This window comes from Equus quagga, chromosome 18 (assembly GCF_021613505.1).
Source record: "Equus quagga isolate Etosha38 chromosome 18, UCLA_HA_Equagga_1.0, whole genome shotgun sequence".
Lineage (NCBI taxonomy): Eukaryota > Metazoa > Chordata > Mammalia > Perissodactyla > Equidae > Equus > Equus quagga.
In genome coordinates, this window is record NC_060284.1 from 34,303,860 (window position 1) to 34,329,273 (window position 25,414).

At 36.5% G+C, this 25,414-nt stretch overlaps 1 protein-coding gene across 1 annotated transcript in view; it reads left to right on the forward strand.

Moving 5' to 3' along the window:
* SLC30A7 (solute carrier family 30 member 7) overlaps positions 1–25,414 on the forward strand; it is a 76,764-nt gene that overhangs the window by 47,449 nt on the left and 3,901 nt on the right. Inside the window, exons 9-10 of the mRNA XM_046645247.1 lie at positions 13,065–13,155; positions 16,300–16,449. Of these exons, the coding sequence (XP_046501203.1) occupies positions 13,065–13,155; positions 16,300–16,449 (241 nt within the window). The remainder of the gene's footprint in view (positions 1–13,064; positions 13,156–16,299; positions 16,450–25,414) is intronic.

The window sequence follows — 25,414 nt, forward strand, 5'->3', positions numbered from 1 at the left end:
TCATGAAGAAATTTTTAAAAATCTGCACAGTTCTACAATTAGTGAGGAGATTGAAACAGTAATCAAAAACCTTTCAACAAAGAAAAAACCCAAGACTAGATGGATTTGCTGCTGAATTCTACCAAACATGAAAAGAAGAATTAACACTGATTCTTTCCAAACTATTCCAAAGAATTGGAGAGGAGAAGAGATACCCAAACTCATTCTATGAGGCAAGTAGTACCTTGATTCCAAAACCAGACAAAGACACAACAGGAAAAGGAAACTATTGACCAATATTCCTGATTAATATTGATGCAAAAATCTTAAACAAATACTAGGTGAACGAAATTCATCAGTACATTAAAAGGATCATGCATCATGACCAGGTGGGGTTTATACTTGGAATGCAAGGATGGTTCAACACATGAAACTCAATCAGTGTTATACACCACATCAACAAAATGAAGGAGAAAAGGACTTGATCATCTCAATCAGTGCAGGAAGAGCATCTGACAAAATTCAGCAGCCTTTTGTGATAAAAACACTTAACAAATTAAGAATAGAAGAAAATTACCTCAACATAATGAAAGCCATATAAGAAAAACCCACAGCTAACACCATACTCAGTGGGGAAAGACTGAAAATTTTTCTTCAAAGATCAAGAACAAGGCAAGGATGCCCAATTTCACCATTGCTATTCAACATAGAACTGAAAGTTCTAGCCAGAGCAATCAGACAAAAAAAAGAAATAAAAGGCTTACAAATTGGAAAAGATGAATTAAAATGATATCTGTTTGCACATAAGATGATCTTATATGTAGAAAATCCTAAAGATTACACACACACACACACACACGACTGTTAGAACTAATAAAAGAATTCAGCAAAGTTGCAGTATACAAAATCAACACTCAAAACTTGTGTTCGTATACACTAACAATGACCAATCCAAAAAGGAAACAACCACATTTAGTATAGCATCAAAAAGAATAAAATACTTAGGAATAAACTTCACTAAGGAGGTGAAAGACTTGTACACTGAAAACTACAAAACATTGCTAACGGAAATGAAACAAGATACAAATAAATAGAAAGGTGGCATCTCGTCCTCATGGATCAGAAGACTTACTGTTGTTAAAATGTGTATACTACCCAAAGCGATCTACACATTCAGTGCATTCTCTATCAAAATCCCAATGGCATTTATGCAGAAATGGAAAAAATTGTCCTAAAACTTGTATGGAATCTCAAGGGACCACAAATAGCCAAAACAGTCTTGAAAAACAAGAACAAAATTGAAGGCCTCATACTCCCTGATTTCAAAACATACTACAAAGCAACAGTAATTAAGATGGTGTAGTCTTGGCATAAACATAGATATATAGACCAGTGGAACAGAATAGAGGACCTAGTAACAAACCCATGCATGTACAGCCAAATGATTTTTGATAAGGCTGCCAAGTCTATAAAATGTGGAAAAGGTAGTCTCTTCAACAAATGGTTTTAGGAAAACTGGATAGCGACATGCAAAAGCATAAACTTGGACCTTTACTGTACACCACATACAAAAGTTAACTTAAAATGGATTAAAGACCTAAACGTATGATATAAAACTATTAGACTCCTAGACAAAAACATAGGGGGAAAGCTTCAGGACATTGGATTTAGCAATGATTTCTTGGATATGACCCCAAAAGGACAGGCAACAAAATAAAAAATAGACAAATAGGATTTACCAAACTTAAAAATTTCCGTGTGTCAAAAGAAACAATCAGCAGAGTGAAAAGGCAACCTATGGACTGGGAGCAAATAATTGCAAATCATGTATCTGATAAGGGGTTAATATTCAGAGTATGTAAATAAGTTTTACAACTCAACAACAACAACAAAAACCAAGTAACCTGATTAAAAATAAGCAAAGAGTTTGAATAGACATTTCTCCAAGGAAGGTATACTACTGGCCAGTATGTACATGAAAAGATGCTCAGAATCACTAATTATTAGGGAAATGCAAATCAATATGACAAGATATCATCTCATACCCATCAGGATGGCCACTATCAAAAGGATAGGGGCTTAACCCTGTGGCCTAGTGGTTAAGTTTGGTGCACTCCACCTCGGCAGCCTAAGTTTGGTTCCTGGATATAGAACTGCACCACTCGTCTTTCAATGCTGTGGCCATGTTGTGGCGGTGGTCAATGTACAAAATAGAGGAAGATTGGCACAGATATTAGTTCAGGGCAAATCTTCCTCAAGCACAAAGAGGAAGATTGGCAACAAACGTTAGCTCAGGGCAAATCTTCCTCAGGAAAAAAAAAAAAAGTATTGACGAGGATGTGGAGAATTTGGAACCCTTGTGCACTGTTGGTGGGAATATAAAATGGTACAGCCACTATGGAAATACTATAGTATGTATGTTCCTCAGAAGCTTAAAAATAGTTATATATGATCTAGCAATCCCATTTCTGGGGAAGTGGGATTCCAGAAGAACTCAGAACAGGATCTCAAAGAGATATTTGCATACCTATGTTCATTGAAGCATTATTCACAATAGCCAAGAGGTGGGAGTAACCCAGATATCCATCAACAAATGAATGGATAAAGGAAATGTGATATCTACTTACAAAGGGATATGACGCAACCTTTAAAAAGAAGGAAATCCTGTCACATGCTACAGCATGGATGAACCTTGAGGACCTTATGCTAAGCAAAATAAGCCAGTCACAAAAGGAGAAATATTGTGAGTCCACTTATATGAAATATATAAAGCAGTCAGAATTATAGAAACAAAATAGAAAGGTGGTTGCCAAGAGCTGGGGTCAAGGGGGAGGAAAAATTAGTGTTTAATAGGTATAGAGTTTCAGTGTTTCAACATGAAAAAATTCTAAAGATATTTTGTACAACAATGTTAATTAACACTGCTGAACTTAAAATAGACTTAAAAATAATTAAGATGGTAAGTTTAATGTTACATGTTTTTTACCCCATAATAATAAGTAAAAGGAAGATCTCTGGTAATGTGGTGTGATTTTCAAGAATATTATTAAAACAAGATAGTAGTTGATACGTAGCACATGATATATGAGTGTATAGCATAAGACATGTAAAAGGTGGCACGTTACCTTTTATATAAGAAGAAGGAGAGGGGCCGGCCTGGTGGTGTAGTGGTTAAGTTTGCATGCTCTGCTTTGGTGGCCCAGGGATCATGGGTTCGGATCCTGGGAGCAGACCTGCACACTGCTCCTCAAGCCATGCTGTGGTGGCATCCCACATACAAAATTGAGGAAGGGTGGCACAGATGTTGGCTCAGCCACAGGCTTCCTCACCAAAAAAGAAGAAGAAGAAGAAGAGATATACATGTACTCTGCATGTTTTCTTATAATTTTGAAAAGAAACAACTGGAAGAATAAACCAAAAGCAAATTTAAGTATAATTATCTCTAGGGAGAGAGAAGGGATTGGAAGTGAGGTTTTGAATATATTTTTTTAACATATTTTTGACTTTAGAATCATCAACATTTTAAGGCTTTTAAAAAATAAAAGTAAATTCTAAAAGGTGCAAAGCATATTAAGACTTTTCAACTCTTATTCACTTGCTGCCAAAAGAAAGAATATTAGTCCTTATTGGTTCTTCAGTTTTAATGTTCACTGTTAATTTGCATGTAATTAATTTGAAACTCTGCCACTGGGTCTGGCCTGTACTTGAGTTACTCTGTTCTCTTGCTTAATTAATCCTTTGAAAACATAATTTTGACTCCTACCTCAGCAACTAAATATTTTAATGTAGTCAGCATCCAATGTGATATAGCAATTAGAAACCTACTTTGAGATATTCAATAAAAATATAGTCTCACAGTGATATTTTAAAAGTTTAATTTGGGTAAACAAAAAAGGATCCTTTTTCCTTTGCTTTTTATTTCCTGTGTTAGGTTTGCTTCTCACAAACATGTAACTTTGGAAGTTATCATTGAGGATGGGCCTAGAACAAACAGGAACTAGGTGTCAAGTTTTGACAGTACCAGTCAGCTTTCAGACGGCAGAAAACTTTCATGTTATTACTGTTCATCTTTTCCTGAGCTTTTAAATTTCTTTTGTGGTCCAGGCCTCCTGTACTCTTTGAAGATCATCTTCTCCTAAGATCAGAACTTGCCTGTAGGCGAAGGTGCTTTGGGAACAGTAGCAAAGCCACTTTGGTGACTTCATTGGAAGAATTGCAAAGTGGTTAAGAGCATTTACTATGGAGCCAAAAGTCTGGGTTCAAGTCCTGGTTTCACCATTTAGCTGTTGTGACCTTGGAAAAGTCATTTAGCCTCTGTATGCCTCTTTTTTAATCTTTAGAATGGGGGTGATAGTAATACCTACCTCATAAGTTGTTGAGTATGAATTAAATGTGTTATGATGTGTAAATTCTAGAACAGACCTGCCCCTGGCAAGTGTTTTGTCTAAGTGTTAAATTGCTTGCTGACCTTCCTTCCCAAAAGGAATGCTGTTGGGAAGCAGGCACCGTCCACTTAAATGGTGTCTCTTACAATTTGTAACAGGCTCTTTTTTCATGTTAACTGACCCTCATTCACTCATTTTCAAATGGGGGAAAAAGTGAGAGAGAAAGGAGGGAAAGAATAAAAGAAATACAGTTCATTGATGTCTGCCTCCATCCCTCTCCTTCCTGGATACTGGATTTCTTCAGGGGAACACACTCAGCCATCAGGAGGCAAAGCTCTGTCACTGTACTGTAGGGAAATGACAAGGTTTGAACACTACAGAGATTGGATCAGTTACAAGTCCACCATTTTTTAACTTAAACTAAATAAACACAGTTTAGATTCCTAATAGCCTTGTTGAACATAGAGATTAATCAGTGCTTTGGTCCCATTCCTCTTGGATTTGTCTTGGTGACCTTAAGGGCTTTTTGTTCTGAGCTAAACTTGTGATCACTAAAATTATCTGAATGATAATTTGATTTTGATAGTTTCAATAAATATTTCTTGCTGCCTCACTGGTGTTTCTAAACAATATCCTGTTCCTTCGCTCACTTTTTTAAAATGCAGATTTCCTTAAAGAACTTTATCTTCTGCCTTTGTCCATCCTGTCTAGCCACCACTTTGAATCTGTTACAGAGGTAGTGGGAAGGTTCCTCCAGGTCTTATTATTTTTTTGATACAAATGTTACCTTATTTAATATGAATCATATGAATTTATTCCTGCCTAATCTTCTCTCAAACATATGTGTAATTTTTTTTCCTTTTGTTGATGATGAAAATTAGCCCTGAGCTAATGTCTGTTGCCAATCTTCCTCCTTTTTTTCTCTCCAAAGCCCCAGTACATAGTTGTATATGCTAGTTGTAGGTCATTCTTGTGCTTCTATGTGGGATGCTGCCACAGCATGGCTTAATGAGCCGTGTGTGAGTCCATGCCCAGGATCCAAATTGGCAAACCCTGGGCTGCTGAAGCCCCAAAACCATGTGTATCTTGTGGAGCTTTTTTCCCCTCTTATTGCATTGATTCCATTGTCTATTCCCATTTCCCTACTTTTGACAGGGTATTAGTGTGAATTCACATTCATTTTTCTTCTTTATTTGCACCTTTGTTCTTCATGGATACATAATAGATCACTTAAATGTTTTTACTTATATTGCCATTATGATTTTAGTTTCTTATGAGAATGAAGAAAAGAGCTTTTATTAAGATAATAAATTGCACATGAAGAATTGGGAATCCTCATTACTCCTGCCTAAGTATCATTATTTCTCACCTATACTTGAATAGAGGATATAATACGTTTGCTTCTATTTGTTAGAAAGTCTTTTTTGGGAGTGACTAAGTTGAGAGACTCTCTACGGTTTTACTATTTAGCTATTACTTTGAAGGGTGAAGTTCACGTTAAACAAGGACTATTCTATATTCTAATAATCTTCCACTAGTGTTTGGAATTTTAAAATAGATTATCCATTCAGCAGATGTATGTCAAGTGCTTATCATATTCCAGGCACTGTGCTGGGCACCGGGACTCAGAAGCCTGTGACTTGACCCCTGCCTCTAGAGGGAGGAATCATGGTGGGACGCTGCAGTCAGAGGGCTTTACCCTCTGCCTCTGACCAATGCGTAACAAAGAGCAAGTTGTCTTCAGCCCTCGAGATGGTTTTCTCTTCTGTAAAATGAAGGAGTTGGCCTAAATGCTCTCTTCAGATCTTGCCCACATCTGGCGTTCTGTGATTCCAGAATGGAATGTTTTTCTTAAGGTTACTTAAGGTTGTAAGGATCAAGTTAGAAAAATTTTATGAAAGCACTATAAAAACTATTAAGTGTTGTCTAAACAAAGACAGTACTAATTATTTACTATTTTGACATTATTTACTAATGCTTTTAGACCAAAGACCAGATGCATTAGGTGTTATAACTAAGTTCCAGAAGTTTAAAGAAAAGGATGACCTTTTCATGACTTTGGCTCCAAGTTCCAGGGCTGTTTTAGGGTATCTTATTATCACCGTTATTGAGTAAAGTAGGTACCACTCTGTAAATATGCATTGATTTAAACCTTAGGTTTGGGAAACTCAGTATAATTATAAGGTGGACCGCAGTCCATGTTGTTTTGGGTTATCTGTTCTATATTAGGCTTCTGAAATTCTGGGTTAATAGGTAATTGTTCATCACTATGGAATAGTTGTATTTATGCAAATATGAATGCTTATTTACAGCTTGCCATAGGACTGCCATGTCTAAACATAGACCACATTACAATTTTGGGTTAATTTTCTTTGGCTTTTTTGTCCGCTACACATTTTCAAGCATATGACATATACCAGACCTTCAAATTCATGGGTTCTTTTAAAAAGTACAGCTATCTTTCTTTCTGTTTGTAGATTATAAGAACCGCTGATAATATGCAGGAGGACTTAGGCCATAAGCCAGTTCAAAAAATTGAATCAGTAATTATGTTTTAATTATTATTATTAGATGCTTATTCTCAGAGCTAAGTAATAGTTTCAGCTCTCTGAAATTTTTTATTAAGCATCATGGTTATCACTAGTCTGATTGTTCTTCGAAAGTTTTCATAATGTATACCCTCTTCTTTGGTTTGGTTTGTTTGTAATTACTGCTAGGTGATTTTATTTATTGTTGAAATGGTGAGACTCTCACCAAAAGCTGCTTCTGAAGTAAGATTTGAATATCTTTTCATTTGTAAATTTACTCGCAATGAAGAGTAATAACTAATTGTTGCTTATTTAATCTGTTAGCATTTAATCTTTCACATTACTTTTATGTTTATGATTGTATAATTACAAATTTGATTTACCTTCAGCTTTTGAAGAATAAAACCATTACCCTGTTCTACTGGTCATCTCATATACTTAATGACTCATTCCTTTTTGTACATGCTGGGAGAATGGTGCTTCATTGTTAAAGCTAGAATTGACTTAGTCAGCCAGAATTGAACCTCTGATCGTTTCCAAATGCTGACTTTTGGGGTTTGGATGTAACTCTGAGTCTTAGCTCAGTTAGGAATTTGCTAAGCTTGTCTTTTTCCCCATATCCTTTCATTATGGCTAGATAGCTCCCTGCTAAAATCTGTTTTATGATTCCCCATTACTGTGGTTAATCAGAAAAATATGGACACAAACTCCTGAGCTAAACACAATTTTCAAAGGCAAAAAGAGAGTTTCTACAGGTTTCTTTTACGTTTTTATGACCTTTGAAATTATTACAGAAATTGACCTTGGTTCTCAATTGCATTTCGCCGTGTGATTGAGCAAACACCTTTTTCCCCCACCACCATTTCATGATCTAGTTATAGCTCCTACAGCTCAAATTGTTACGTTACTTTAAAATTACTGTGGGAGAAAATTAGTGTGGCACATCCATGTGCTCTGGTGAAATGCTTGCTGCTGTTGAATGTAAACATTTTATTAAAATTCTGCCTCAATAGACAGTCATTCCAAATTTGATAGTATGGCAAAATCAGTAAAAACTTCAGTTGACCCTTACTAAAAAAATGCACTCTGTCTATGTTATTTCCTTATTTGAGTTATGATGTCTTTTATTTAGGTATTTTAAAATAAATGTTTGCTTCTAACATTAATTTTATTAAAATGTTTATCTGCATATGGTTCTTAAATTGAATGTTAAAATGAGTGATCTCTAAGTTCCCTGCTAATTTTATTAGTGTGTTATCTGTGATCGTGGAACTTCACCAATTCTAGAATCCTCAAATGAAAGGCCACATGCGAAAGTGAATTTTAGGAGAAAAAGAGAAGTACTAGGTTTTTGTATTTTGGTTTCTTGTTTTTTACAAAGGCATTGCCGGGGAGTAGCAGACTTTGGGAGGCAACATACATGGAATATACACATAAAAATTTAAACAAAGGTTTGGATAAGTTTGGTTGGTTCTGGGTGACTTATTAAGAGACTGTATGAGGGAACATCCTTAATGTTTTAAGGCTGATCTCCTCACAGATTCTTCTAGATTAGACTCAGCCATGTCTTACTGTGTTTTAACTCTTTGGGGGGAAAATTAGACTGGACCTAGGTATTCTAAAACAATAAATGTTTTAAAAATTATTTGCAAAAAGATATTTCACACCTGTTGCTTAAGTAATATCATTGCTCATAGTGTGCTCCGTCTGTTGCTTTAGAGTCCATATTCTCGTCTAATCATTTTTTCCCTACTTTTCTTTATTTTTAAAGATATATTTAAAAGTAAATTATCAACATACTAATAAAGAAAACTGTTCACCAAAAGTTCATGGGAAATGAAAATGGATACATGCATAGTCTGCAGTTGTTTTGAATTCATATGTGCCTTCTTCCAAATTCATATGTGGGCTCTAAATAAGTGTTTGTTACCTGATCTCCATTGACCTCTCTATAGGCTTTTTCAAAAGTAATGAATTCCTTTGAAGTAAGGTATTGTGTATTAATTTATCTTTTTATTTCCAGTGCTTGGTACATGGTAGACATGTAATAAGTATTTGTTGACTTGAACTTTTCAAAATTGAAGCTGGAGTCAAAAGACCTGATATTATTCTAGCTCTCCCATTCACCAGCTTAGGCAAGTTACTTTGATGCTCTAGGCCTCTGTTTCCACAACTCTCGAGTAAGGTTCTATCTGGTTCTAGAAAATCTGATGCCAAGCAAAGCCTATAGTAGTTCTTAATAATTGCTTATTTGTATCGATTACTTAATAAAATTTATTTGCAAAATTCCCAGTTAGTGATGGAGTAAGTCAGTTTGCCAAATATATGTCATCTCATTTGGTGATGCTGTTTCCTTTTTTTTTTTTGTACTGTATAAAGGGAACCTATAATTTCTTTCAGTTCCAAATATATTCTCTTAGTATTTCTTTTAGTGTGACCTTTTTTCCTTATTGAATGAAAAATTAAAGATGGAAGAAATTGCCTATATATTTAATCCACTCCCTTGTTTTATAGATGAGGAAACTGATGCTCTAGAAGGTTATACAATTTGTCCAAAGCTATTTAATGGCAGAATTAGAACCCAAGTATCATGGTTTCCATTTGAGTGCATTTTTCACCTCAGATATCTCTAGGCATTATCAGCTGTTCCCTGGGATAAAGATTGGAAAAGAAATTACCAAAATAGCTAAATGTAGGAGGCACAAGGAAAAAAGTTACTTTTTTCTTATTGTCAAACATTTATTCTAGGTGAACCATTTTGTGCCTCATTTTCTGAGAGGTACCATAAGGAAAGTAGGAAAACAAAAAAGTTGTAAGTTAGATGTATATAACCATTCTGTGACTAATTCTTTCTTTTTCCTGAGAAATGAGCATGGAGAGAGGAAAGAAAAATGTCATAATGGCTGAATTATACCTTGTGAATCTACCATCATGTTTTTCTTTGCCTTTTTTGTAAACCTGGAGTCCTCACTTATTTAATAACATCTCAAAAGGTAGAAACACACTACTCTTCAGATTAGATGAAGGAATAACCAATATTTGTTCACTGTCAGAATCCTTAACCCCACTTCCAGTTGCTTTCCACCCATTGTTTTCCTGTAACATTGATAGGTATTACAGATTTTTTATAGGAGCACAGAAAGGACATTTCACACAGTTTGGAAGACAGTTTGGGATCAGGCAATGTACCCCAAAAGGAGTGACATGTGAGATTTTAAGGAAAGGATAGAAGCGGTTTAGGGACATCCTAGGCAGAGATTATAGCATGAGTCAAAGCATGAAAGGAAGAAACAGCAGAAAGTTGAGTACCAGTATGTTTATGTTTAGAGAGTTTAAAATGTGAAGCAAAGATAATAGGAGGTGAAGCTAGTGGGGACCAGATCCAAAAGTATACCATATTAAAGAGTTTACACTTAATCCCCTAAGCCGTAGGGAGCTTTTAACATATTTTTTTAATGGAAAACGGATAGAGTCAGATACTGATTTTTAGATAAGTTAATCTAATAGCTTTATAAAGAATGGTTATATTAGTTATCTATGGATGCATAACAAATTACACAAAAACCTGGTAGCTAAAGTAACACACATTATCATCTTATAGTTTGCCTTGGTTCAGGAATCTGGGCATGGCTAACTGGACTCTCTGGCTCAGGATCTCTCACAATGTGGCAGTCAAAGTGTCAGCCAAGGGTACAGTCATTCCAGGGCTCATCTGGGGGAGAATCTGCTTCCAAGCTCACTAACGTGGTTGTTGACAGCATTGCGTTTCTTTTGGGCTGTCGGACTGAGGGTCTCAGTTCCTTTCCAGAGGCATCCCTCAGTTTCTCACCCTGGGCCTCTCCATGGGACAGCTCACAACATGGTATCTGAGCAAGCAAGTGAGAGAGCAAGGTTCTCGGAGAGTGAACAAGAAGGAAGCCAGTCTTTTAAGTAATCTTAGAAGCGACATCTCGTCACTTTTGCCATACTGTTTATTAGCAGCAAGTCACTAGGTCCAGCATACACTCAAGGGAAGGGGATTATTCAAGAGCGTGAATACTAAGGAGGCACAGGCCATCGGGATCCATCTTTGAAGCTGCCTAGTACAGGACTTGAGGAAATAAAACTAGAGGCAAAGGGGCCACTTAGGAGGCTATTGTCATCATCCAAGTGCAGATATGGAGATTGTTGTAGACTTGTATTAGAATGAAGGAGAGAGGAGGGAGTCAAGGAATATTTAGGGGTTAAATTATGAGAATTTGGTGATTTAGAGCATGGAGGTTTTAAGGGAGAAGAAGGAATATTAAGGATGACTTCTAATTATCCTTGGCTTTTAGGTGACTATCTGACTAAAGAATATTTTCACTTTAATGTGACTTAAACCCTTGTCCCCATCGAGCCTTTCATCTTCGTTACTGCCATCCCCTCCACTTTCAGTCTTCTCGGCTTTCATCTTCATTACTGCCATCCCCTCCACTTTCAGTCTTCTCGGCTTTCCTTGTTGCTTCACTATTTCTTCACTATATCCATTTAGACTCCAGTTATTTCTTTCAACATCTGTTTAATTTTCCTATTTGTCTCTGTTCTTAGTGTTACCTTCCTTATCAGGGTACTTAGCACGGCACACATAAAGTATGGGAACTGTCTCCTAATTTCTTCCCTGTGGCCTTCCCCTTTCTTTCATCTAGATTCCCAAACATCTAATATCTCTATATCTATCATGCATTTAACCAACAAGTATTTATTGTGAGCCTGTTTTGTGACCACCATTTTACTAGGCTTCCTTGGGAATATAATAATGAACAAGACAAGCATTGTCTCTGTTCCTTTGGGTCTTTATTAATTTGGTCTCTTAATTAATGGGTCTCTTTCCTTTCCATCTGTCAGAAATACCACTAATCCTTTAAGGTAAACTTCAACTTCTGCTCTTCTTATGAGACCTTCCTTGAAACATATACGTTCTTTTATCTTTATCTCCTACAGCTATGATCAGGAGGGGTTTCACTTAGGAAATTTTGAGATTCTACGAGTTTAAAAGAGAGCATTGGCTTAAGCTGTTAAGTTTAATGAAGCTCCCTCAGTCTACTTGAAGCAGTAGAATAATGTCTTACCACCCTGAGTTACTGGAATCACCTGGAAAGCTTTTTAAAAATGTAGATGCCTTGACCTTCCCTCAAGAGTCTGATTCAGTCTGTCAGAAATGAAAACAAACAAGACTCCAAGGTGAATTTGATGTGTAGTGAGTTTAGAAAATTACTGCATTAAAGTCACCCTCCCATTACGCTATTAATTATTTTGTGTGCATTTAATCATCTAAATAGCCTGAAGCAGTAATTTCCAAATACAGGTTGAGGACTAGCTACATCAATACATACAGACTTTTGAACCCTATCACTAGAGATGCTGACTCACTAGATCTGTGATTATATCCAGGCTTCTATCTATTTTTTATTTTTTTGAGGAAGATTAGCCCTGAGCTAACGTCCACCACCAAACTTACTCTTTTTGCTGAAGAAGATTGGCCCTGAGCTAACATCTGTGCCCATCTTCCTCTATTTTGTATACGGGATGCCTGCCACAGCATGGCTTAATAAGCGATGTGTAGGTCCATGCCTGGGATCCGAACCGGGGATCCCCCGGCTGCTGAAGAGGAGCGTGCAAACTTAACTACTGCACCACTGGGCCAGCCCCTATATTTTTTAAATAATGAAATAAGACTGGTATATAATCAAGTTGGAGAAATATTGGACAAATGGACTAATAGACCATATTAATTTTTAAAAAAATTTTCCTTAACAGTACTGTTCAGATAAATGCATGTGAATATTTGGTAAGTGTTAAAGACCAGTGAGCCATGACAGGCTTTATAGATTACCTCAGAAGATTCTGGCCATTTGAAGTCATACTTCAAATAACAGTTGAATGACTGCTGTGTTTAGATTTTTAGATGCTCCAACACATTTCAGCAGTATAAGGTTAGTGTTTCATACATTGATACATTTTGTCTGCCCTTTTAGTTAGGTGATAACTTACTGATCACATGAAAAATTTGGAACAATGACGATCCTTTTTCCTCCTGTTATTCTGATAAATCTTATTATATTCTGCTATGGGGAGGTATATTACTACTTTCTTACAGGATGGGATTGTCAGAATGTGGCTTTAATAAATTTGTTGTCTTCCTTTTCTTTAGTGTTATTCCTCTTTTAAGAGAGTCTGTTGGAATATTAATGCAGAGAACACCTCCCTTGTTGGAAAATACTCTGCCTCAGTGCTATCAGAGGGTAAGTTTCAAAGCTTCCAAACCATTGGATTTTATGTTGTTTCCAAGCTGTTAGGGTTTTTAACTTTGACAGATGTGGGTAGCATGTGTGTATAATTTAGTATTTCTTCCAAGATTGAATGTTGACCAGGAATGCCATTTAAATAAACACAAACCAGAAGAAAATCATTGGAAAATATTGAACTTTACTGAAGAAAATATGTTAAAAATTGTTCTCATCTAGAAAGGGAGCAGTTCTGCTACAATATAGGTATGAATAGCAAATAATATAAGCATTTATTCAACATATATTTTTTGAGCTCCTACTTTGTGCCAGATATTCTTCTAAGGTGCTAGGGATGAGATGATAAACAAGATAGTGTCTTTGTTCTTAAAGAGCTTACGGTCTGGTGGGGCAACACAGGAACTAAACAGTAAATAAGAAAGTATCAGGGATAATTATTATACTAGAAATTAAACAAAGTGATGTGGTAGACAGGGATGGCGACGTTAGATTCACTGAGGAAGTCATATTCAAGGAAATTGAAACCCTGATGACAAGAAGGAGCCAGCTATATGAAAATCTCGGAGAAGAGTGTTCCAGGCAAAGGAACACGTTATGCTAATGTAAAAGATCTGTGGCTGGAACTAATTTAGTCTGTTTTAAGAACAGGAAAAAAGGCCATTGTGGCTGAAGCATAATAAATAAAGGGAAGAGTGGCTGGAGAGGCTGGAGAGAATGGCAGGGGCCAGATCATATAGAGGTTTTGGTCTCACTAAGAGGTTTAGATTTAACTCTTCCAGATCCTTACAGAGAGCTGTGATTTGGACATTTTGTCTTCTTCCTGCTCTTTCGGGGAATATATCTAATGTTTCTTCCTTAAATATTTTCTGTACGTTTTTGGTAGATAGCTTTTGTTAAGTTAAAGAAGTATCCTTCTAGTCATTTTTTCCCCTAATCATAAATAGGTGTTGAATTTTATTAAATAATTGTAATGCTTCTATTGAAATGACTGGTTTTTCTCCTTTACTTCACTACTTGAAGAATAACAGTAATAGTTTTCCTGATGTTTATTATTTTCCTCTTGGGATAAACTCAACTTAGTCGTGATATGTTATTTTTTAATATACTGTTGGATTTTGCTTATTTAATTCATAAGAGAAATTAGCTTATGATTTACTATCTTTATTTTGTTGAAGGTCAAGATTCTTACTAATGTGCAGTAGCATCTCTTTTCTGTTTTCTGGAAAAACTAAGACAGAGATTATATGTTCCTTGAAAGTTTGCCCTGTGGGCCTTGGGGCTTTATGAAAGAGAACTTTTATTACCTTTTCAATTTTTAATGATTCTTTCACATTTTCCTTTTTTTCCTTGTATTATGGCATTTTCTGTATTTTCAGAGATTTATCCATTTTGTCTAGGTTTTCAAAATTGTGTTTTTATTCATTTAATATATGTTATATTTACAATATATAATAATGCGTATGTTATATATATATACACTATTTACTGGGCACTTACTTGACTTAGATATTCTTTTAGGTGCTGAGAATACAAAACATAAAAGACAAAAATAGAGTTAGTCCTAGTGGCCTAGTGGTTAAGTTCAACACGCTCCGCTTTGGTGGCCCAGATTCGGTACCTGGGCACAGACCTACACTGATCTGTTAGCAGCTATCCTGTGCTGGTGGCTGACACACTAAAAAGTAGAGGAAGATTGGCACAGATAGATGTTAGCTCAAGGTGAATCTTCCTCAGCCAAAAAAGAAATCTAAAAAAACAAAAACAAAACAAAAAGCAAAAATAAACCCCTGCCGTTATTGAACTTATATTTTGCTGGAGGAGACAGGCAATAAACAATATAAATAATATAAATGAATAATGTATTGTGTGCTATTTTGTGCCGAAAAGTAAAACAAAGCAGAGAAATGTAAAAATGAAAACATTGTAATTTTAGATAGGTAACAGGAGAAGGGCTACTGAAAAGATAACATTTGAGTAAGACCCAAACAAAGTGGACCATGCAGAAATCTGGAATGAAGGATGCTCCAGGCAGAGGGAAGAGCAAATACCCCGAGACAGGAGTGTGCCTGATTTTCAAAGAATGGTGAGGAGGCTGGTGTTGTTGAGGGAGTAAGGGGAGGAGGAGGAGGAGAAGAGGAAAGCAAGTACAAGGGGACCACATGACATGGGTCCGTGTAAGTCATTGTGAGAGCATTGGTTTTCACTCAGAAGCCGTTGGAGGATTTTGAACAATTTGAAGCGTAATTGATGCTGGCTTCGGTTAGGCTCATAGCAGTAGAGATGGTGACTAGTGTTGGATTCTACTTAGTTGTATTATTTTGTATATTTACATATTGATACATTCAAATAATATTTATAGTATTCCCTGGTGTAGTTTTTAAAATTTGTTTTTTGTAGTTGTTCTCCTTTTTCATTTTTTCTGTTTAATTTCCTATTTTATTATTTTTTTTTACCTCCATCAGAGTTTGTCTTGCCAGTGGTTCCAACCTAAGGCTGTGGAGACATATGGGGCCATCAGGAAAACATACAGACATTCCTCCCTTTTTTGCTGTCACATGATTCGGGGAAGGGCATATGTTGGCTTTAGTTCTCTGGGGCGTGGGGATGCAGAGGTCCTGTAGTTTCTGACTGTTGTACACAGTGAAGAATTGTCCTGTTCAAAACAGGCTCCCAGGAAGAAATATTGACTATTCTAGCTCATTAGTCTTCTCAAAGAACTAGTTTTTTGATATTCTAAATTCTGTCACTTTCTAAATCTCTGGATCATTGATTTCCGTCCTTCATTTCCTTCCTTATTTCTTTGACATTACTTTGTTATTCCTCTTCTAGTTTCTTAGCTCATTTGTGTTTATACTTGTTCCCTGATCAATGAATTTGAAAATGTAAATTTCCCTCCAGGCACTCTTTCAGCCGTGTCCTACAGATTTTGATAAGTGTTCATTCATATTTCTGAAATACCTTTGATGGTACCTGGCACATAATGAGTATTCAATAGATTTTGTTAATTAATTCAAATATCCCCCACCCCTTTTTCAAACTAGAGGGTAGAATCCATGTTTACTGATGTGTTACATAAAAATTTAAGGGGGAAGGGACGCTTATACTTGATTAGGATGTTAATATCTGCCCTTTATATTTCAGGTGCAGCAGTTGCAAGGAGTTTACAGTTTACAAGAACAGCACTTCTGGACCTTATGTTCTGACGTTTATGTTGGGACCTTGAAATTAGTAGTAGCCCCTGATGCTGATGCTAGGTGGATTTTAAGCCAAACGCATAATATTTTTACTCAGGTATGACTTTTTTACTAACTTCTTAAGGATCTTAGAATTTATTGTATTTACTAGTTTAAAAAATATTTACTATTTAGCATATTAAGTATGTATATATTTATGTGTGTAGCATATTAAGTATGTATATATTTATGTGTGTATACATATGTACATATATATGTATGCACACACACACAAACACAATATGAGGTAAGTATTACCTTTTTTCAACCACAGAGTCAAAGTTAAGAATCTTTATTTTAGATAATACTCTTAAGAAAGATAGTCCTAGTTACTCATCATCATACTGATTTTAGTTTCTTTAAGAAAAAGTCGATTTTCTTTTACTGTATACTCTTTATAAGACATGTTAGATCCCACAACTAGAAAGACGTGCAGCTAAGATATACAACAGTGTACAGGGGGGTTTGGGGAGATAAAAAAGCAGGAAAAAAAAAAAAAAGACATGTTAGATGCTGTTTGAAGCCAAGAATTCTAAAATAGCACATGGAATGAGAATAATGCCTTTTCAGTAGCTGTAGTTAAAAATAGTCTATGTTGATGTTTTTTGTCTGATAGCAAAGCCATAGTTACTTCTGTGTGATTTAATAGCTTAATATGCTGTTGAATTTCTCTTAATACTGTATTTGGAATCATGAATTAGTGCATGCCCACAACCAAATTATTTCAGTTAAGGCTTATGCCATCATGAGTTGACATAGTTGTGTGATTGATAATCAAAGTAAGAGCAATTACTATGTCATTCTGTATTTATTGAGAGAATAAGAACATCATGTCAGGAACATCTAAGGAGAGAGAGAGAACACAAATTCTTTTTTTGGTCTAGTTTGCTGGAAATATTTGGCGAAAAATCTAGATGTCAGCACTGCTGCCAAAATTACCTCATAGCTAGATCTAGTGAGGAAACCGAGTCCGTGCCTTAAAAATGTGTGCTTAAAAACTGACATGTGCCTGCTGGTGTGATGCAGTGGGAAGTACACAACATGACCTCTGTGGTACTGTTGCCAGAAATGGTTAACATGAATCTAACCGTTAGGAAACAACCAGATAAACTCAGCTTGTGGAAACTTCCATAAGACTGTTAGCCTGGATTCTTAAAAAAGTGTCAATATCATGAAAGAAAAACGAAACAAAACAGTGAGGGATTATTCTAGATTAGAGGAGACTTCACAATTAAATGCAATATCTGATTCTTGATTAGATCTTGGATTGGGGAAAAACAGCCACAAAGGAATTTATTGGGTAATCAGGAAATTTGAATATGGACTGCATAATAGTTTATATAGTTGTGTAAATGTTAAATTTCTTGGATATGATAATGGTATTGTGGTTATAGAAGAATGTTCTTATTCTTAGGAGATGCATGCTGAAGGATTTAGTGGCAAAATATCAGAATGTCTAATTATGTTTCAAATGTTTAAGCAAAAGTAAAAAGATTACCAATAAATACACATGTAGAAAAATAAAGCAAATGAGACAAAATGTTAGCAATTGGTGAATATAGGTGAGGGGTGATAGATATTTATTGTCCAATTCCTTTGACTCTTAAATGTTTTCAAAATAAAAAGTTAAAAAATAAAAACTTTGGTAGCTTCTCATTGCCACCAGGATAGAACCCAAACTTTCTAGCATGGCTATTTACCTTTTCAAGTCTGTCTCTTGCTGTTCGTTGCCATGTACTTTATACTCCAACCCCATCAGACTATTTACTTTTCTGCATAGGACAAAAATCCTACTCTAATGTAAAGGTCGAATTAATTGTTACTTTCACTCTGAAGCTTTCAAGACTCCTCTTAGCAGCATTACTTTATCCTGTGATAAACGTATGACGTAAGTTTTGTCTGCAAGTTCCTACCGAATGTCATGATTTTGCATTCCCAATGCTTCGAGTATACATGTATAATAAATTGTTTGAATAAACAAATTTTTAAAACTGTATTTGACCAAAACCATCTTTACATATGCTAAGTTTGGAAAGATGTTTTTGGGTTCCCATTGGTCTTTAACCACAAGCACAAAAAGATGGTAATGATATATAGAGAGACAGACAGACAGATAGATAGACAGACATCACATCTTCAGACATGGACAATAGAACATAATATATAGTTTAGTTAAATTTAGGACCTTAGCATAAATTAAACAATCTCTCTTCCCTAACAAAGAGAAATGTATGGTTATATTCCTTTGGGAATAATTAATGAAATAATCTTACATGTAGGGACAACAAGACTTACCTCTACTACAAAACAATATGCTGGAACCACTTATTTACTCCAGAATTTTAAGAACTAGGTCCGTTTTTTAACAAACACTGTAATAAGTCTGCATTGTTATGAAGGATGCAACAGCTTCCCAGTATGTCTGAGTCCTTCTCACATCTCCTCCCTGTTTCAGAGGCAAAAGGACAGTGTGGCTAGCAATAACCTTGCTTTTCACTGCCGTTTATAGATTACTAGTCTCTTCTTTAACCTTAATTTTCTCATAGTTATACCATGTCCTTCCACCCTTCTAGTGTGAGCTTCTGTTGACCTCTCCTAAGACTTTGGCACTTAATCACAGTTTTCACTCTGAAAAGGAAGGCAATTTCTAGGTTTAAAAATGCGCAAGCAGCTATGTCTGTGCTGAGGAACTGTTGAAGTTGTAATTGAAGTAGATGGAGGGAAGTTCTTCTGGTAACCTTAGAAATCTTGGCTTTTAAAATGGCTGATGTTGAAAGTTTGTTCAGCTGCTTCTTTGGTTTTGGAAACTGTATTTGGGTTTTAAAAATTTTAAGCTCTGAAAGATATTTTAAGCCTTTCTATCAGCTGAGGTCAAGCCAACTTTATTTCATTCCTTGCAGAGACCAGGGACTCTGAGGCTTGCAGTGGAGATGGTTCAGCACGTTTTTCTCAGGAGGGAGAGGGAAGTCACTCTACTAATGACTTTGCTTCCATACATTTAGTGATTTTAAAGTTGTTTTGTGGTCGTTGTTTCAGTTCTGACATTTGCAAAATTGAAAGGGTTTATTAGTATGTTTTCCTTTTCTACTTATACCCTAGTAATGCATATTCATATTCTATGAGTATATCCCAGGACTTGCAGTAACATACATACATGTTTTGTTGGGGAGGAAAAATTTTTCTCTACTCTTCTAGATCCTTTGGCTGGGCTGTTAATTCAGTTGACATAAGACAGATTAACAGGAGAAAAACAAATTTAATTCCCTACATACAGGAACCCCATAAAAATATGAGACCCAAAGGCAAGTCAGGCAATTGAAGCTTATATGCCATCCTGAGCTAAGGAATGGGCGAGGGCCTGGGGCTTCAAAGGGGAGGAGGGTAATTCACAGGACAATAAGAAGAGCAGATGTTTGGTAATTAGATGTTTGCCTGGCCGTGCAGTCCCTGGTAATAGCTCTCTCTCTGAGCCAGGACTCCTATCTAAATTCTTTTAGGTAGTTAAGGAAGAGGTAAAAGTTTTTTTTGAGACTGCTGGGTCTTGATTGCCTTCAGCTCAAAACAATCCACATGCCAAAATGGCATATTTTGGGGTCACATATTCTGCTGCCCCTCAATTTCATGAAATGAAATTTAAAATTTTTTCTTTTAAATTACACCTTATTCATAGATTTTACTTATCAAAAGTAAAAGTAACTCAAATTGCTCCATTTTTGAGAAAAAAAATCACACTAATGCTTGAGGTATATTTCTTATAGAAAGACTTGAAATACTAGTGGCCTTAGATCCAAAAGATCAAAAGAAGGATTTTCTCAGTAATAAGTTTTCATTTTTGGTTTTATGACATATTTAGGTGTCTTTCTTATTGCTGATCTTACAACAGAATTTAAATAATAGTGTTGGTTAAAATATTGTTGTTAAAACTTATGTGCCGATAACTTGAAACTGAAAAGTCAAACATCAGAAGTTTGAGAATTATAGCTTTCTATTTTGTTTATAAAACTATAAGTTTTATGACTATTTTAGAACTGTATATTAGGCATGTCCTTTTTATTCTCATTTTCCATAGTTATTAATTAATCTTTAATGGCTAAAGCAGTTGGCTTGCTTCGCACAAATATGGAGTAATACAACTGAATTGGTAGAAGTCTCTTCAGTACTTAAACTCCTTTCAGATTATTACTTAAATGATAATCCAGTTTTTAAACTACAAGGTTTTCTGTTGGCATAGAAAAAGTCCCCTCTCCATTTCTTCCCTTGCACTAGCTTTTTAAAAATGAGTTATCATTTTGGAATTGATGAAATAGAAAACTTACTTTTTGTGTTACGTATATGAACAGGAAGAGAACGTAGGATACTGGGTTAGGAAGGCAATTTAACGCTTCATGTTTCTTGTTTTAAACTGGCTGATTATCATCTGTTAATTTTTGTAATACATTTTGTTTTGTTAGAAATAATGTTTGAAGAAAAGTCTAGAATATGTTTGGGTTTCATTACCCTCCTCAGTTCCACAAAGCACAAAAGACAGTCAAGCCTAATGCATACTATTTACTCCCTGATAGAATGTCTACCTTGATTTCTTCCATCTTTTTTACTTTTCTGCCTGTTTCTGTGATGCCTATTAAGTCCTAAACTCCCAGCTTCCTGCTTTAGCTTTTTTTGTGTATTCTCTAGCCTCAAAGTAGAAGTTAACACTGATACCCAGAAGGAACCAAAAATTCTCACAAGCCCAAATGGGAGTTCCCCAAGTTTTAGAAACTTCTACCTCCTCCACTCTTCCACTTTCAGAATCCCTTCCTGTCTCTGAACACAGACCTCACCCAACGCTCCTATGTCTACTGGAGAGTGAGAGTGGGGCGTGGGAGAAGCTATCTACCCCTTTCCAGGTGGCTATTTTCCTACCCCTTCCATGTTTTTCCTGTTTATAGAGGGTTTTAATCTTTTATAAATACTGATTTTGCTTGCCAGCTCTGCAACTTTTCTTTATCGATTTTCCCGTTTTCTTCCTTCATCATATGTACTTGAAGTCCACCAGAAGCCAACCTCCTGAGTTGGTTGGAGTAAACAGCCATAGGATATGAGGCCAACACATCCCTAGATTTGTTGTTTTTATTTATTTATTTTAAAGATTTTACTTTTTCTTTTTTCTCCCCAAAGCCCCCTGGTGCATAGTTGTATATTTTTAGCTTTGGGTCCTTCTAGTTGTGGCATGTGGGATGCCGCCTCTGCGGAGCCTGATGAGCAGTGCCGTGTCTACGCCCAGGATCCTAACCGGCGAAGCCCTGGGCCGCCGAAGCAGAGTGTGCGAACTTAACCACTTGGCCACGGGGCTGGCCCCCTGATTTGTTGTTTTCAGTTAATCCACCAGGTTTAAGTGTTCATTGATTGGTTGATAGTGGTGGGAATAACAGCAGCAGCAGCTAGCCTTTATTGAGACCCCAACATATTCATCTGTCCTCACGAGACAGGTGGTATTATTGCCAATTTATAGAAAAAGGAATCCAGACCCAGGTTATTGTCCTTGACTTGTAATTTTGTCATATTCACTATTTCACTGATTCTGAGATGACTTAGTTTTCGCATGTAAGAGTAAAGCAGTTTTTCGAGACTTCATTTTAAAGGGATAAAGATTAATATTATATGTTCAGTCAAAAACTAAAGTGGAAAGTTTCTGTAGTTTTTGAGAATTGGTTGAGAATACAAACAAACCAGTAATTTTCTATAGCCATATTCCTGTTTATTTTTCTAAATTTTTTACTTCTGATTTGTTTTCCTTTCCACAACAGTGAATATTTATTGAAGATATTCTAAGTCTATGGCACCAGGTTAACATTTATTTTCTAAGGAGCACATGTGTAAAAATAACTAGCTGTCTTTTCAATTTAAAAAAGGGTTCACTGAATTATGGTTTATATATTATTCTCAGGATATGACACAATGAGTATTATATGGTTTTTGCTTTTTAAGGACAACCCTTAGCCAGCCTCTGACTCTTATTGTCATCCCAGTGGTAGAATATTTGATGGAGCCGAGCCCTGTTTTGATCTGCTGGAGTACTGGTCATGTCTTTGTGGCGTGCATAAACTTTATAGAAAACCTGGCTTGCATTCAGGGACTAGGTGACTGACGACAGGATTCTCTGGAAATTCTGCCTACCTCTCTACTTTGAAGGAAATTCAGAAAGGAAAATAGGAAGCTGGAAATCTGGAAGCTGACCTCACCAGGACAGATGGACGAAGCCAAATGACTTTTTCTGTTAGACTGCGCTTTTGTGGGAAGCTGTAGCCCCTCAGGGAAAGATATCAGCTTGCGTAATTAACTCATGACTATGCAAAGATCAATTGACCTAGCCTCTTTGTTTTTCCTCTTTCTTTTTTATTGCCTTGGGCTACCTCATTTCTTATTACCATCTTCACTGTATTAGGGCTGGGGTTAGGAAAGTGGCAGAGATAATAGGAGCCCAACTTATTTTTGCCCATTTTACTTTCATTAACAATTTTGCTAAAAGAGAAAAGAAATTAAGCCAGTTTATTTGAGCAATTGTTGTTTTCTCTTCAGGTTAGATACACAAGAATTTTGCAGAAGTGTTCCTAAGTATAGTTATTTCAGGAGCCATCTGGGTTGAATAAATCATATATAATTGTAATAAATCATAATAATTTGTTTTAGTACCCTTTTATAGCATGAAATCCTTTCCATATGTTCACACATGATTCTTACAAGAGTGCCTGGTATGTAACAACTAGAAGAATCCACAACGAAGAATATACAACTATGTACCGGGGGTGTTGGGGAGAAAAAGGAAATAATAAAATCTTTAAAAAAAAAAAAAAGAGTGCCTGGTATGTAGCAAGGATTAATTAAATATTTGTCAAATATTGGATGGATATATAACAATCCTGTGAGATGAGTAGGGTTGATATTTATCAACACTTTTAAAATGAGAAAAAGTGAGATTTGGTTTTAATTTTTAGCTAAAGTCATACTGATATTAAATTCTTTTCTGCCACAAACCTCTTTAAGGAGAAAGCGCTATGAAATGTGTTTTTGGAGAGCTTTAACTTTACCACAGCAAGGATTTTTTTGTTAAAGAAGCAAAAAAGCTGAAATGTTTTCTGTGCTGGGAAGCTTCTGGCATCTTTCCCGCTTTGTGTTGCTTTCGAGTAGCTCCCAGCTCCTTTCACGCATCCTTTAGGTTTGTGCAGAGCCCTCCTGCTTGAATACTAGGAAACAAGTCGTGCTAGAAAGTAATGCTGTGAGGAGCCCAGCAATTACTGTAAGAAGTTAGTGTTAATATTTTATCCCCTACTCTGGTTTTTCCTTTCTCTTAAATATTCTAATTTACCTTTCATTCTGTGGTACTGACAAGAAAGTGCTGATTGTAACTCATTGTATGCTTTAATTTTAAAAATCATTTTTATTTGAAAGAAGGAAAATAGAATTCAGTTCATCCAACAAATACGTATTGATCACTTACTGTGTGCTGGGCACTGCTTGAGGTTCTGGGAGTCAGCAGTGAAAAAATGGACAAAATCTTTTATCTTAGAGACATTGCATTATAATAAACAATAAACACAGCAACACAGCAAATAAGAAAGTTTTATGTCAAAGGCGATAGGGGTTACGGTAGGGAGAGCAGGGTGGGGAGATTGGTGTGCTGAGGCATTTGCCATCTCTCGTACCAAGCTTTGTTGTTTTCCGGAGCTCGTCTGTGTATCGTCATCTGACACACTGTATTTAGTTGCTTGTTTATCATCTCTCCTCCTCCCTAGCTCGCCACTGCAGATAAGCTCCGTGAGGGCAAGGATATGTTTTACCTACTTTGTTCACTGGTGTATTCCCAGGGGATAGAACAGTGCCTGGATATTTGCTAGGTGAATGAATTGAATGCATTTTATATAGTGTGGTCAGGGCAGGCCTCACTGACATCTGAGTAGAAATGTGACAAGAGAGGGAGTATGTCATGTGGCTGTCTCCAGGGACATTGTTCCAGGCAGAAGTGCCACTGTGTTTGGAGCAGAGTGAGCAAAGGGAGAGGAGTAATCAGGGGTTAGGTCATGGGAGGGCTTTGTGGGCCAGTGTAAGGACTGAGGAAGGTAACTTTGTGGGGTTTCAGTGATGGAGTGACATCACTGTAGTTAGTTGCTCTGCTGGAAATAGACCAAAGGAGGGTAAAGGTAGAAGCGTGAAAACTAGGTCAGCAGCCACTGTAAAATCTAGACAGATGATAGTGGCTCGGGCCAGGGTGGTAGCGATGGAGGTGATGTAACGGGGTCAGATTCTGGGTTTGCGTTATTTTGAAGGTAAGGCAAACAAGTTTTGCTAATGAGTTGGATGTGAGAGAAAGAAAGGTCTTCAAGGTGGAATGTTAGGATGGAATTGAGCTGTAGAAGATACAGAATCAACAGGCTCGAGGGGAGGAATAGTGTTCGATTTGGCTGTGTTGTGATGCCTGTCAGACATCCAAGTAGAAGTGTCAAGTAGATGGTAGGTTCCAGCCTGGAAATACAAATGTGGGAGGTGTGAGCATTTCGATGGTACTGAACGTCTGGTTGCTAGATGAGATCATCTAGGGAACAACTGTGGAAAAAGAAGGGCTCCAAGGACTGAGCCTTTGGGGATTTCACTGTGTTTAGCGTTCAAAGATAGGAGGAAGAGCCAGCAAAGGATATTGAGAAAGATTGATAAGCGAGGTCAAAGGGCCACCAGTGAGTATTCTTTGGAAGCCAAGAGGAAGTGATCACCTGTGTCCTTGCTGATAGATGACGTGCTACGATGAGGACTGAGAATTGAGCCTGGCCTGAGCAACTTAGAAGTGACCTTGACAGACAGCTTTGCAAAGTGGTAGGCAGCAAATGTTTGGTTGAAATGGATTCAAGAGAGAAAAGGGATTGTAGACAGCAAATAGAGAAAAATTGATAATACAGGAGAGATGGGGGCAGTTTTGAGAGCAGTGTCCTTGAGTAGCAAGTTCATATCCAAAATTGAAGAGAGGAGTTGGAGTGTAAAGTAATTAAACAACC